Source organism: Protopterus annectens, chromosome 4.part0 (genome assembly GCF_019279795.1).
Source record: "Protopterus annectens isolate FY-2018-M chromosome 4.part0, PAN1.0, whole genome shotgun sequence".
Classification (NCBI taxonomy): Eukaryota; Metazoa; Chordata; order Ceratodontiformes; family Protopteridae; genus Protopterus; species Protopterus annectens.
Genome location: NC_056733.1, coordinates 698,234,985 through 698,249,971, shown reverse-complemented (window position 1 = coordinate 698,249,971; position 14,987 = coordinate 698,234,985). Strand labels below are relative to the sequence as shown.

General features: G+C 39.7%; 1 protein-coding gene across 1 annotated transcript in view; it reads left to right on the top strand.

Moving 5' to 3' along the window:
- The window catches only part of POLE (DNA polymerase epsilon, catalytic subunit), a 1,031,469-nt gene that overhangs the window by 400,350 nt on the left and 616,132 nt on the right, over positions 1-14,987 (top strand). The window contains exon 27 of the mRNA XM_044069769.1: positions 260-340. Within this exon, the coding sequence (XP_043925704.1) occupies positions 260-340 (81 nt within the window). The remainder of the gene's footprint in view (positions 1-259; positions 341-14,987) is intronic.

Below are 14,987 nucleotides of genomic sequence, written 5' to 3'. Positions count from 1 at the left end.
AATTTTCTGAAAAATAGTGCTGTATATTCACTTGATTTTTCTCAACAGTGCCCTTCCCATTCACCATGGTTGGCACTCAGTGTAATAACTGACTATTATCACCGCTGGCGTAAATGTGAGATGCCTTTCTCTATCCCACTTGTCCCTGTGTGATTGTAGTTTTGATAACTTAATATTTTGTTTAGTGATGGTAGATTGCAATGTTTTAGGAGATGTTTATTTTTTCCTTACTGAACTGATTTTCTTGCCATCTTTTTAGATTCTGGACTGGGATTATTACATTGAGAGGCTTGGCAGCGCCATTCAGAAAATTATCACCATTCCTGCTGCCCTGCAACAGGTGAGCAGTGAGAGAGCTTCTTATGTCTTTGCGTAGATCGAAACTTTAGCTCCAGTTTATTGCTGGGCAAGGTTTTTGTACACTGAAAGCTGTCCTGCACTTCCTTTTAATCATTCTGAATTTTGCTTTCATTCTCAAATTGTTGTGCCACAGGAATGTGAATTGATAACAAATGTGATGTTTATGGATTCTTCTACAATGAGCTTTGAGCAGACTCCATGAAATCTGGGTTACCAAAACAATTGTATAGATGTTTTAATTTCACTTTGTGTTTTGCAGTTATGGTGATCATGGTCAGTGCTCTAATCAGTTTTGAAGCTGATGGCACTATGCAAAAATGTGAAAAAAAAAATCATGAAAACACCCTACGAAAATCTTTATACTCTGGCCAGTCTGCTGCTACAATGGCAGGTTATCCAGCTGTGCATCTGTCTATCCCCAGATGTCTGTAGGTCTAAAGAACTGCAGGGTTCTTCAGGTACTTCTTTGCTATTTATATTTCCGTGGTTCTTTGTCAGAAGTTCCCACTGTGGTCTTGGCTATCTGTCAGTTCTTATAAAACTGTAATATAAAATGATGATGCCTAGAGGAACTTGCAGCTGTCTGTGCTAACTGCATTACCTGGGATGAATTCTATATATCTGCCAGTTTATACAAGTCATACTTGGCTCATTTATTATAGTTTCACACACAGGGCATATTCCTTTTCCTGCTTTATAATATGATACTGTGTAGATCTTTAAAACATGATGTATATAGAAAGCATGTTTCTGTTTTTTGATATTTGTTTGGTGGTTCTGTCATTTTTATAGGGATTATTTCTAAATACTGTATTTGAAAGTACTCTTCTAAGGTGGTGATATGGGAATGTATGAGTAAAATGTCTGTTTCGCTTACAGTACTAAACTTGCTTTAGAATTTATTATATTTGCTCTGGATGTTTCCTAATGTGAAGCACAGTATTCTGGAATATTCTTGGAAATTAATACTCATACATAATTTTATGGTCTGTGTTTGTTTTAGATGTTTATACCTTGATGTTTGCATTCTTAATTTTATAAAAAATAAAAACAATGTTTCCTTAGTGTTTGGATGTGATGCTTGGCTGTCCCCAGTGGCAGGTGTTTTAAACATTATGATGACACCTTGTAGACATATAATGTAATATATTTAATAGTATAATGTAGCATGATTTAATATACTCCTGTTCCTTTATCTGTTTTGTTGACCGAGTAAGATTCACTAAGCGAGAACCGATAACTCTGATGTCTTGCAGTGTTAATAGACTTTCCAGCCTTCTTAATAGGGCCAAGGTATTTATGTATGTTGTGGTCTTCCAACTGAGGATACTATGTTTGCAGGAAGGAAATCCCATTTATGAAGAGCATGCTAAGATGTTAAAGGGTGTTTGCTCCCGGTTGTTCTTCTAAACTACATAAATGGTATGAGAAGGAGTGTGCATTTATTTGCATAAAATGAGGCCTGGTCTCCAGTTTTTGAATTCTGTGAGGAATGTAATATATAGCCCTAAAAGTCTGGGTAATTATAAATTAACTTCAGTAAATTTTTGTATGCCTCTTAATTGGGAGAAGAGCTTAGCTTCGATATCCACTTTTTGGTGAGTGTGATTGTTTTCTTTTGTCCTTAGGCAAATTTACATAGTTATTTTAAACAGATGGGGCTTGATGTTCATAAAGCATTAGGGTTGGAGAAGGGTCATGTTTACAAATGTTCCTCTGAGGTATCATGTCCAGAACTAATAAAGGAAGCGCTCTCTAAAGTACATTTACATCGTATGTGGAGATTTGATGTCTGTAACATTGCAATATCTGAATATGTAGCCCTTATTTTAGAGTTGGGTAAGCTTCATTTTAATTTTGAAGATACTCTGTATTTATGCCCGATTCCTTGGAATTTGGCAAACTTTTATTGAGATCTGGGTAGGGTGGCTTTGACTCAAGGGTATCACTAATCAGAACTTGACAATACATTTTATGCTTTCATAAACAGCTTGAAGGCTACTATTAATTGATATACTTCATTGAAGAGGGTTTCTGTAAGCTATGGAGACATGGCAATACTAGCACCTGGCACTAACCCCAAATAGATCCAAGCTCACCGAAGATGGAGATTAAATATGCTAGGGCTCCTTTGAATGCATTTCACTGTGAAGGTGTTGAACCTCCCACATCTCTCAGATTTTTATACCTGAGGTTACATCAACAGAAGGTAGATTTGTATGATTATTAAACTTTGGGATAAGGCCTTGGTGCAGTTGGTAAAAACTCGTCAGGCTTTTGATACCTTTGCAAGGTAGTATGAAAGTTGTACTCTGTCCTAGAAAACCCCCTTTCACTGGAGACCGAAAGACAATTTTTTTACAAGGTTTAGAGTTGCCAGCTCTACTTGATTCTGAAGCTAAGATTTGTGTGGTATTGTTTTCAAGGGTAGACATTAAGATATTTTTATGGAGATGAAGAGGATTAAATTACACAGGCTGGACAGTATACCCATGGAGGCTGTATGTTTTAGTGAATTGTCTTATCTGTTTTAGCTAAGTATAGATAGGGGCCTTTCTCACTTTCCTGGACAGAGTTGTTTCAGTCATTTTGAAGGGCAGCAAGAACTCAGCATCGTCTTATCATCCAGTTTCTTGTCTTCAGTCTTGATACAAGATTGTACATTGTTATGTCCCTTCTGGCAAATAGATTAATCAAGATAATGTATTGTTGGTGATGATGTATTGTTGGTGATCACTAACTTTTTTCAGGTAAGCCAAACTTTTTTAAAAATGTTAATTCCCTCCTAATAAAGCATCATCCTGTCCTTGGTAAGACTTCTGTTTGTGAGTATAGGTGCAGAGAAAGCATTTGATAGGGTTCATTTGAAGTGTTTTATAGTGCTCATTACTTTTGCCTTTCTTAAACAATTGATGACCTTTAGATCTAATAGGATTCTTTATCACCCCCCCCCCCCCGCATTAAAATCGCTGCAAAACTTTCTTTAAGGACAGTACTAAACTGAGGCACATGAAAGGAGTGTTGATGGTTTACAGACTTATTTGCATTTTATTTGTAGTCACTTGACCAGTATATGACTGTCCTCATTTGGAGTTAGTCAAACTGACCACCCAAAGACTCCAATATTCTGACAGTGTTTTGGTTTATCTAACTCAGTCCACTAATGATAGTGTTGTCCGGCATTTGTGGTCTCAGTTTGGATTATTCGCTAGTCAGAGGAATGTTGTTGTGTCTTTCGGCTTTTACCGGTTAGGGGTCGCCACAGAGGAACTCCGGTCCGCTAATGATTGGCAGTAGATTTTTACGTGCCGAGTTGCCGGCCCTGATGCACAACCTTCAACGAAGGTACGCCCATTCACGCATGTCTTCACACAGATGACGCTCTAGCTGAGAATCGAACAGGACAATGTCTTACTATGAGGCGACAACGCTACCGCAGCACCACCACCACAGTCCCTAGTCAGAGGAATAATGTCACTAAAACAAAAGCTGTGACACTTAACATTTGGGAATGTTATTGAAAGATTATCCATTCTTGCGGGGTTATTCCTGCTTTTTCTTCCTTTGGTGTTGATGTCCTGATCATGGTTTTGGATGCATATACTGAGGAAGCCCAAAAACATAAGTAGATTTTTATGAGCTGAGATAATCCTGGTTAGATTTTTCAGTGAGCATTACTTTTACAACTGTTTATCTTGACTCTGTTATTTCCCTGATGAGCTATCTTGGCTGACCTTCCCCTGAGCTTTTTCAAATCTATGAAGTGTCAGCTTTTGAAGTGCATATAAGGTGGTAAAGAGTCATGGTTTGTATGGCATAAATTAGATCATCCTGTTGCAAATGTGGGCTAAAGGTGGGTTAGGTTTAGAAATTCTCCATAAAGCTGACCAACTGAGTTTTTTTTATCTTTATGCTTGGTAACTGATTTTATTTGGTAATGTCTGATTACCAGTAATTTGATAACTGCACTATTTTCACTTGTATGTAGAGGACAGACCCTTGGGTCACAGAAACTTGAGGTGTTTATCTTTTTAGCTCCTTTGATAATCTTGTTCATTGGGCATCTTAGTACATTGGCTTTCTCAGATTGGATGCACTTATTTATACCCATGATTAAAGTGGTGGTGGAATAACTCTTCATTCATTTATTTTATTTATTTATTTATTTGCTGTTGGTTAACCAGGATTGTCCATTGGGCCAAGTGAACCCATTTTCAATGGAGTCCTGGGGAGAAAAGCTCCAACAAGAATACATGTTACAGAGATTTACATTACATAACATACAAGACATAGCAAGGTATAGTTTACAAACAATAAAATTATCAACAAAAATAATAATAGAGTGAAGTTATACCTAATATATATATATTTTTACACAGAATAATTCAGGATGATAGATGATATTAAGAAATTAGATTACGAGCAAAATATGGGTGGTGAAGGTAGTGAGAATACAGGAAGTGGAGAAAGCTTATGTGGGGAGGGAGCAGGAGCATTCCCATGTGGATGCTAGGTAGGAGTGAAGAGATTTTTTTAAAGGGTGGAAGGCTAGTGATGGTTCGAATGGAGGGTGGGAGGGAGTTCCATATTCGAGCTATGGAAAAAGAGAGGAGGTTTTGTCCTGGAGGTGAAGGGGTCTGTAGACATCTAATAGGTTTTGATTAGTGGATCTGAGAAGTCTTTGAGTCTGGTGAATTTTAAAGGTAGAAGAAAGAGCGGGACAGAGGGATGGTTGGAAAATGAGTTTATGTGCATATGTGAGCTGAGTGTAGGAGAGGTAGTTGGGAAGTTCGAGCCAATTTAGTTTATGGAGTGATGCGCAGTGATGAGTTGAAGCTTTGTTACTAGTGGCAAATTTAGCTATTTTGTTGTAACAGGTAGCTAGTTTCGTTTTAATAGAAGATTGTAGATTAGTTAATGAAGAACTAGCTGAATAACTAACGAGTTAAGAATATGAAATATAGGTTCTGTTGAGTCTTCAAACAGAGATTGTAATTTGAGATCCTGAGAGCCCAGTATGGCTTGGCTGGGGATTTCTTCAGTTAAAATGTTTGGCTGGTTGTCTAAAATTGTCTTGTGGCCCACAGAGTAGATAGTGTTTTTTGACTTGGTTGTAGGTGACTTTTCAAATTTACACCTAGTTACCAAAGTTCATTAAGACTAATGGGGGAGGGAGGCATTATTATTGCTAAAGGGATCATGGTAAGTACTACCCCAGGTTGATGTTAATAATACAGTCTGTCAGAAAATATGGGTATTTACCCAAATTATGTGCAAGTCTCATATGTTCTGTACATTTGCTTTAAGTGTCAACATAAATGTTTCTATGTTACGGCTAATCTTGTTAATTTATATCCTGGTCTACCTCTTGTGAAGACACGTGCTGGTTACATGTGTTGCAATCTTGGACATTATTGGATTTTACAAGGGGTCTGTACCAGATTACTTCCAGCAAAAGTTACTAAATGTGTTTTTATTTTTGTTGGGAAGGGATGGTAGTGGCACCCTTCTGGCCCATGAACAAGTTTTACTTTATCTGTTATTGTCAACCACAAATAAGACTGTTAAGCTGCTAAAAATCATAGCATTCTGCTGTGAATAAAATGATCACTTTAACGAAAGTAACTATACTCAACAGAGTAAATGCTTCTGCGCTAATCTGAAACCAGTTGAAATAATGTCCAAAAACACAAAGTGACATAAGGCAACCACCAAGCTTGCAATAATCCAGTCTTGTTTTATGAAAAAATATATAATCGTTTATTTGACTGGATTATTGCAAGCTTGGTGGTTGCCTTCTGTCGCTTTGTGTTTTTGGACATTATTTCAAAATGATCACTTTGTTGACTCAGGTCGTTGACATGGAGAAGTAGTGCTTGGGAGTACATTTTCACAAAAACAAAAAGAAATAGTTGTCATTTTATTATTTATTTATTTTATGTATTTATTCACATTTGTTGACCGGGAAAATCCGACTGGACACAGGTCCTTTTTCAGCGGAGGCCCGGGGAGAAAAGCTCCACAATACAAACAATTAAAAACAATTAATTACAAGTTACAAGAAGTATAGGTAGGTTTTGTTTAACAATAGTAAACAGTTATAATTCAAAATTAAATTCTTTAGTTAAATGGTACAGCACTTGTATCATTGGTGCCATAAAGATTAACAAGTATTTTAATAGCTGAGCTAGCAGCTATTACCCTTGAATAACTGTGGCTAAGATTACAGCTGAGATATAAGTTTATAAGCAATGTATTTGGCTGCAATCCGAGGTAGTTAGAGGGGTGGAAGAAAGGGATTAGAGAGGTTGGGGTAGAGATGTTAGAGAGGTTTGTTACAGGGGCATGTCCAGTGCTCTTTTAGGTGAGATTTTAGGGCCACTTTGAAGTTAGTGTGTGATGACACAGACGTTATAGTGTGAGGAAGGGTATTCCATAATTTTGCTATGGAGTAGGAGAAAAGAGCTTCTCCAGCAGAGTTCCTGGTTTTAGTTACCTGTAATTGATTTTTGTTGCTGGAGTGTAGTGTTCTGGTGGTATAGTGTTGGAGTAGATTTTGGAGGGATGGGACTTTTAGAAGTTTGTGGGTGAGTGAGAGTTGGTGCCATTGAAGGAGGTGAGGGAGTTCTAGCCAGCCTAGTTCAGTAAGTGAGGTGCAGTGGTAGCTACGGTAGTTTGCGCCAGAGGCAAACCTTGCTATTTTGTTGTAGCAAGGTTTGAGTTTACCTAACTCACTTTGCCTTAGGTTGGTTAAATATTGGAGAGGCGTAGAGTAGGGTGGAGATAAGGTGGCTATTTGCAACTGAAATCTTGGCTGGTTTAGTGAGGAATTGCTTATTTCTGTATAAAGCTCCTAGTTTTTTTGTGTACTTTTTTATGGTTAATGAGATTTGGATGTCAAACTTGAGATTATTGTCAATTTCAACTCCAAGTAGTTTGGTGTGGTCTGTTGGGATAATGGTGTTGTCAATGGCTTTAATATTAAATTTGTGGGTGTTTAGATTGTGTTTGGTGGGATGGAAGATGAGGAGTTTTTGTTTGGGTTAAGTATTAATTGCATATCTGAAAGCCAAGTTTCAGCTGAGGAAAAGGATTCCTGTGTGGTCTTTTGAAGTTCAGGCAGGGAGTGGGCTGAGCAGATGATGGTGGAATCATCTGTGTACTGTACAAGAGTGGCTTGTTTGGTAGCAGAGGCTAGATTATTAGTGAGTATGGAGAAGAGTAAGGGTCCAAGGATAGATCCTTGGGGAACACCTATTGAGACAGGGAGGTGGGGGGATATATCATTATGCCAAACAATGGATTGATGGTGGTCAGTCAGGTAACTCTGGAACCAGTTTGTGACAGAGTGAGAGAAGGATAGAGTATTGAGGACAGTGATGAGTTGTTTGAGAGACCATGTTGAATGCATTAGATAGATGTAGGAAAGTTGCAGAGCTGAAATAACCATTGTTTTTATGTTGAAGGATTGTATTCGTGAAAGCAAGTAAGGTAGTGGTTGTGCTGTGGTATGGTCTGAAACCATGCTGTGTGTTAGGAGGTTGTTAGCAAAGAGGTAGTCTAGAACCTGAGAGTGAATGCATCTCTCAAGTATTTTCGGTACAGGAGACAGAATTGCTATGGGCCTGTAGTTGGTGAATTCTGTAGAGTGTCCACCTTTGTGGAGGGGGATAATGTGGGATATTTTCCATTGTGAAGGGACATAGCTTTCAGATAAAGATTGGTTAATCAGGATTGCAACTGGGTAGGCTAGGGCTTCAGCTGCAATTTTAAGGTACTCAGCTGGGAGGTTGGCAACTGCTAGTTTTGTGTGCTTTAGTTTCAATTAGTTTTTTTTATGTTGGAGATAGGGATAGGAGAGAAAGCAAATGCAGCGGGCAGGTTACTAGGTGTAGGGGGGGTAGGGGAGAGGGATTGTGTTGTTTTGATAGTGCTAGAACGGATTGTGTGAAGTGAGTGTTGAAAGAGGTGGCAATGTTTTCAGAGGAGTTTGTTTTGTTTGGTGGAGGGGATCCTACTTTTCCTGGGTGGAGGATGGAGTTGATGGTTGACCAGAATTGTGTAGGGTTGTTTTGGGTGGAGTTCAGGCAGACTGGTAATATAGGATTTTGTCCTATTTTATTGATTTTTTGATTTTATTACGTAATTCACAGAATTTGTCTATCAGAGGGGCTTTTTGTCTTGCGCCAGTGATTCCAGGCTCTCTCGGATTTTCATTACTAATCTAGTGGCTGCTTGTAACCATATGGAAGACTGGGCTTTAACTGTAGTAAATCTTGTGGGCGCATGGGTGTTTAGGACTTTAAGGAAGGTGGTATTGAAAAATTGGAGAGTGCCATCAAGGTTGAGGTATTTTAGTGAAGTCCAGTTGTGTTTTTTAGGAGATGAAGTTGTCAGGATTTAAGTTTACTTTATTACATATTTGCTGATAGGTAATGGGTTTAACCTGATGTGTTTTTTGAGTAGGAAAGTTGGGGTATGATCACTGAGGCTGTCTGGTAGGCAGCCAGCTGTGTATGATTGGGGGCTCTTGCTGAGTAGTATCCAGTCAAGAGTAAAATGCTTGTTGGAGTTCTTATTTATTCTGGTGGGTGTCTGGGTAAGTTGGAAAAAACATGAAGATTTAGATGGCGGGCTGGATGTTGGAACAGGATAGCCAGTCTGTATTAAAATCACCTAATATTATGGTTTCTTGTGGAAGGTGATGATTTACCCAGCTGAGGAGGTTTTCTAGTTGAGGGATATTGTTGCCAGGTGGTAAGTAGCTTCCTATTATGTTAATGGTCTTGTCTTGTTTTAGTTGCCAGGTGGGAAGTAGCATTCTATTATGTTAATGGTCTTGTCTTGGTTTACTTTTAGGTTGGTATAGATTATTTCTTTGTCAGTTAGGGGGGGGCTGATAAGTTTAGGATGTGAATATTAAGATTCTGTTTATACATTACAGCTACACCACCCCCTTTTTTGTGCAACCGATCTTGTCTTAGGATATTGTAGCCTGAAGGGAGAATTTGCTCGCTGGTAATGTGAGGTTTGAGACAGATTTCTGTTACAATGATATCAGGGGAGTGTAAGTTTATGGTAACATGGAGTTCATGGATTTTATTGGTTATACTTCTGATAATTTAGGCTTAAGATAAGGAGGTCAGTTGGTTTCCTATTGGATGTAATTTGAGGGTGGGTGAGGTTATTAGGCTATCAGTGGAGGAGTTGTGGGATCCAGGGTTTGGGTGAATGTCCCCGCTGAGGGCAAGTATTGTTATGGCTGAGGATGTTAGTTTTAGTAATGAGAGAATTAGTTTGTTTTGGGGTAGCTTTTTATTTGGGTGAAGTGGGTGATAGATAAATTAGGTTGAGGGATAGTTTGTAAGGCATTACGGATGCTTTTTGTTTGTGTGGTGGAGGTGATAGCTTAAGTGGGTTGTGCATTGGGGTGTATTTGTTGTGAGAGGTGTATGAGTAGTGTGATGGTGTGACATGGAGTGGTGACTGTAGTTATGCAGTGGAAGTTGTTTGGTGGGGTTATAAAGGCAATTTGGTAAGATGTGTAATGTGTGCAAGAGGGGCGCATGTGAAGAGTATAGGTAGTGTGTGTCGGATCATAGTACTCAAGGTGGGAGGTTAATGGTAGGCTGGAGGTGTGGTTAGAGTTGGTGTTGCAGGTATGGTTGGTTGTGACTGTAATGGGAGGGACGTTTGGCTAGAATAAGTCTAGGTGTGCTGAGGTGGGTGGGATATGGGGGCAGGGAGGGGAGCGAATTAGGTGAAACTGTGTAATGTGATCCATATTTGCTTGTAAGATTGACTTTGACAATGAGTACTTAACCAAACATTTCTGACAACTAATATCGTTGTAATTTTGGACACTAGTAATAAAGAAAGCTGCAAAGTAACCAACACTCCACAAGAGCAACAAACAGGCAAGGAGAATCCACAAGGAGAATGGAACCAACGTCACTATAAGGCACTCGATACTCAGATCTGAGGAAGTTGCATTGGCGACGAAAACGTGGATCTGTTGTGGCGTTAATAAAATCAAGTTTTTCTTGTGCAGTTTGCCTTCTCAAAGGTTTTTCATTGAAGTATCGAGTGCCTTATAGTGACGTTGGTTCCATTCTCCTTGTGAATTCTCCTTGCCTGTTTGTTGTCATTTTGGACACTAGACCAATCCATTTGTCAATTTAGTTGTTTCAGAAGTTAATTTGATCTATTCAAATAGTGTGGTATTCATTGTCCTAGACTGCATATGTGTTCAAGTGAATGGCAAATGGCCACACTGTGTGAAATGCAAATGTGATATAGTCAAACACAGCAACAATGTTTTTTGCATATGTGCATCTTACGAAGAACCACCTAACCAAACTCTGTAAATCTTTAACTGTGCAAGTCGGGGAGAAGTGTACTGAAGTCCTGTGCAGATGCGCAAAATGTACATACATGTGAAAGTAAGATTTAAGTTTTTAAGTTTGCTAAGTAGACAAACACAAACTTGCGCTAATATTGCATGACTTAACTGTGAGATGTTGTGCATACCTTGCTCTAGCGGTGCTGGTATAAGGGTAAATGCACTATATTAGCAGTCTTTATGTGAAGGTGTCTGATAGACTTCAGTCTGTGTTGTGAGTGTAAAAGGGTGGATAGCAAAATAGGAAAAAGAGGAGAGACAACAAGGGAAACACAGTAGGATGACTGAAATTGAGGAGGTGAGAGAGAGGAGAGTATATTAACATATTTTGGTGGGAAAAGACCTTTTTCTATAATTAAGGAACGGGAAAATAATATATGGGAAGCAACAGTATGGATGTCAATTAAGAAGAACTTAAGGATTAAGATTCAACATAACATAAGACAGGGTTGGGTGATTGCACAGTAGGTAGACAGTTGGTGATGGGGAGGATGTGGGATAATGCACAACGGGAGGGTATAATCCAGTAGGATGGATGCACATATAGAGGAGTATAGAAGGGGGCAGGTACACTACCAAACCAGCCTAGCAATTACTAATTAGAGGTCTGCTTCTGATGGGAACATCAGGATAGGCAGTCTCTGGTGTTGATGAGAGGACTTCAGTGGTTTGATGTCTGAAGCTTACAAGTCAGTGAGTTTTGCAGTCGCTGCAGAAGGTTCTGGTATGGGCCCCACCACCTCTCCAGCTCCCCATTAATTGTGGTTTCCACTACTGCCTGCAGCTTGGGCTGCTCAGACAAGGGAGAGCAGTCCAGGCTGCCCAGTGGAGAGATACTGTTGCTTCTCCATGATGAGTACAGTCCCGGGGTGCAGATCAGGTGGAGATTTTTCCTTTGCAGCAGCAGATGGCTGCAACTGAGGAAGAATGCAAGCATGAATATAATGCAAATTATTAAATATCAAATAGAAAACAAAAGGAATAAAGAAAAGACAACTTGAGGTCAGGGACCAGGACCTCCAAACTCTTGAGATACGTGCACCTGTTAAGTTTGTCTTCTCATGCTAAAAAAGTGAAAGGAAGAAAATATATCAGCACAGTAGAGGTATTGTCAGTATTTTTTAAAGGATAACTGAATGCTGACCTAATATATTCATAGGCAAGTATTAGGCTAGCTGTCCTTGCAGGCCATTTTAAGCCTACTAATTTCTCTTCAAAGGTAAGAACAAACCCTGTACCTTGTGGCTGAGAGGTAAACCCTTAGCCATTATGCCAAGCCTCAACTCCCAAGACCTGGTATGTGAATGTCCCATGACAGCTGTAGGGTGATCAACAAACTTATGGTATGGGGCACCTCACACATTATAAACCCTGACATATGACCACAAGCTCCTTGTACCGCTACAGCTGTTTTCCCATTGAAAAGAAGTTATTTGACATTAAAACCAATAAAAGCAATAACTGTACGACTGTACAGGTATGTGCACTCCAGTGTAATGTCTGTAAAGGGTCACTACTGATTAAACAAGTGAGCATAACACAGGGAATTAAATATATATGTGTGTTCTGCTGCATTCATGAGCATGCTGAGGGTAGAGTACTGAAAATGAAGTAAAGGAATGACCACACTTGTAAACTAAAACATGCCGTGCACTATATATTGGATTGTATGAGACAATGGAAATTTGAGTAGAACAGAATACTGTGTTACATAATATAAAGTTTGGAAGAGACAATCAGCTAAACAGAAAGACATCTTTTAAGTATAGAAGTGCAGTTTTGAGAGTGCGAAGGTACTTGCAGAAGAACTAATACTGCCACCTGCTGTGCAAGCCGATGCATCTGTAGGGACACGTACCTATGATGGCACTTGTCCCCACTTCCTGGCATAGATGATCTGCCAGCTCAGTTCAAACATCTGTCTTGTGGAACAGACTGTCTTGTATGATCTCCATCCTGAGTCTCTCTTCCTGGTAGTACAGAGATACTGAATATTTATGTCTAATTCTGGGTTCTAACTAAAGCCACTCTCTCTCAAAAATCAGAATGGTGTCATGCGCATGCTTTACAACTCTCATTAATGCCTGTGTAAAGTTGCATACAGTGATGAAGAGCTGTACGTGTGTGGGCAGTAATGTTATTCATTGAGATGTTGGCAAAAAAGCTCATTTGAGCAAGGGCTTTCTAAAGTTATCTACATCATCTGAAAAGTTAAATATGTTGCCATTTGTGTACTGCTGTTTTGCTGCATTTCTGCAAAGAGCATTGGAAAGTCAAACTAAAAGGAAGAAACGTATTGCAAGTAGAATTGATAGCAGTGCAAGGGTGAACATATTCAGAACATATTTCTGAAACAGGATATGGTAGAAAGTATATCTATGCTGAATATATGTTAGTACTTTCACAGTTTGTCTTTTATTCTTCAGTGCAAACCTGTGCACGTAGGATTTTGTTATATACTGCAGTAATCATTTTTATGTGTGTCAGTGTCCTGGGCACCTGGCAGTTGAAATGCACAGGGCCACTGTGCATGGACAAGACTGATTGAATGAGACACCATCAGACACTTTGCGGGCCACACATTCCCCACTTCACTTATCAAACATAAACCTGTCAACTGGCACTCTGTTCTGCTCAGACACACTAAATAATGCATGAGTGCGTATATACATATACACACATACCCACCACTGACTGTATGCAAAGTCACATAGTAGTGTCAGGCACAATTAGACCTGGTGGGGTGCAGATTGCTTTCAAATTGATATGGGGCACTCCCAGAATTAGTAAAACCCACTGTGTTACTCATAGGGTTAACATATTACTGCATCAGGGGAGAAGATACACAAATATCAACTTCAATCCTGAGGCAAAGCAAATTCTTGTGGGGGCACCTAAAGCTTATGTCAAACATCTAGATATTCTTTCATGGTGGTTATGATAATGATGACGGTGGCCTGTGTAGTATTCAAGGTGGCATGGATACTAGGACTTTGGATGATCCGCCAAGTGTCCACAGCTTATCGAGCAACTCAGTATTTTAAATTTACAGTGGGACAGTAGAGCGGTTTACCTGTTTTGTAGTTTGATTCCATTACTACTTTCTTCAGTGTTTCTCTAATGAGTGCAGAAAAAGCACATGGTACATAGCAATTCCTCCTTTATACCTCTGCTGCTTAATGTAAAAGTGTATACATATGCATGATTACAGTAGCATGCAATAGTCGAGTTTGTCATTTCTTCACAGGTATGTTAGCAGCTGCATCAATGACAAACTGCGGTGCAGGACAGCAGACTGATGTTAGTCATGTGGCAGTTGATGCTGCAGTTCTCAAGAAATAGCCTGAGGATTGTGGTAGACGGTCACAAAGTGTACAGACAGGGTCTCCCCCCCACAGCAGGTTGATGACCTTAGCAAGGCAATGCACTGTGGGTATAATCATTTAGCAGATGGGGCAGAATTTTCATGAAGCTCCTCCGCTATCCAAGATCCACATGTAGAACATCTGGAAGAGGACATGACAGAGGTGGAATATCCACCATATATCTTGTCCACAGGGATGTTAGATGAATTCAGTGATCAACCAAGGGAGGTGGCCTAATGGTTAAGGTGTTTGCCTTACAAACGCAAGGTGCAGGGTTTGAGTCCCCCAAGGGATAATTGGCTAAGCTTAAAATGGCTCACAAGAGCAGCTAGCTTAGTACTAATCTATGAACCTATGGCTCCAGAGACGTGTAAGGAGTTATCTGCATAGCAGCAAATGTCTGAACATTTTCCAGGCACAGGTTACTGCCACTGAGCTAGACTGAGATGGTGAGAGTGTTGCAAGATATAGGTGAGAATATTTACCAATGTATGGAAATGCTGGAGGCCATGATGATTCTCCTTCAGGGCATGATTTCTCACACAGCATCCATGTCAGCACATCTGCGCACTTACGAGACCTTACCAGATGCACACAAATGACACTCTTGAGTGAGGACACAGGGCAGTCTACACGTGTGAAGGCTGTGTTGGATGTGCAGCACAAGTGGCCTAGTTGGCTCCAGCATCCTGAAATGTAGAAACCTGTACAAATCAGTGTCTCAGATCTCATCTGACCTCCACATCAAGTGATAGGATATCACAGTCCAGGTCCTGGGCACTTATACTGGCCAGTCACTATCAAGGATCTCAGTAGCATCACCTAGGTCAATCCACTGTAGCAACTCAATGTCAGGCTCT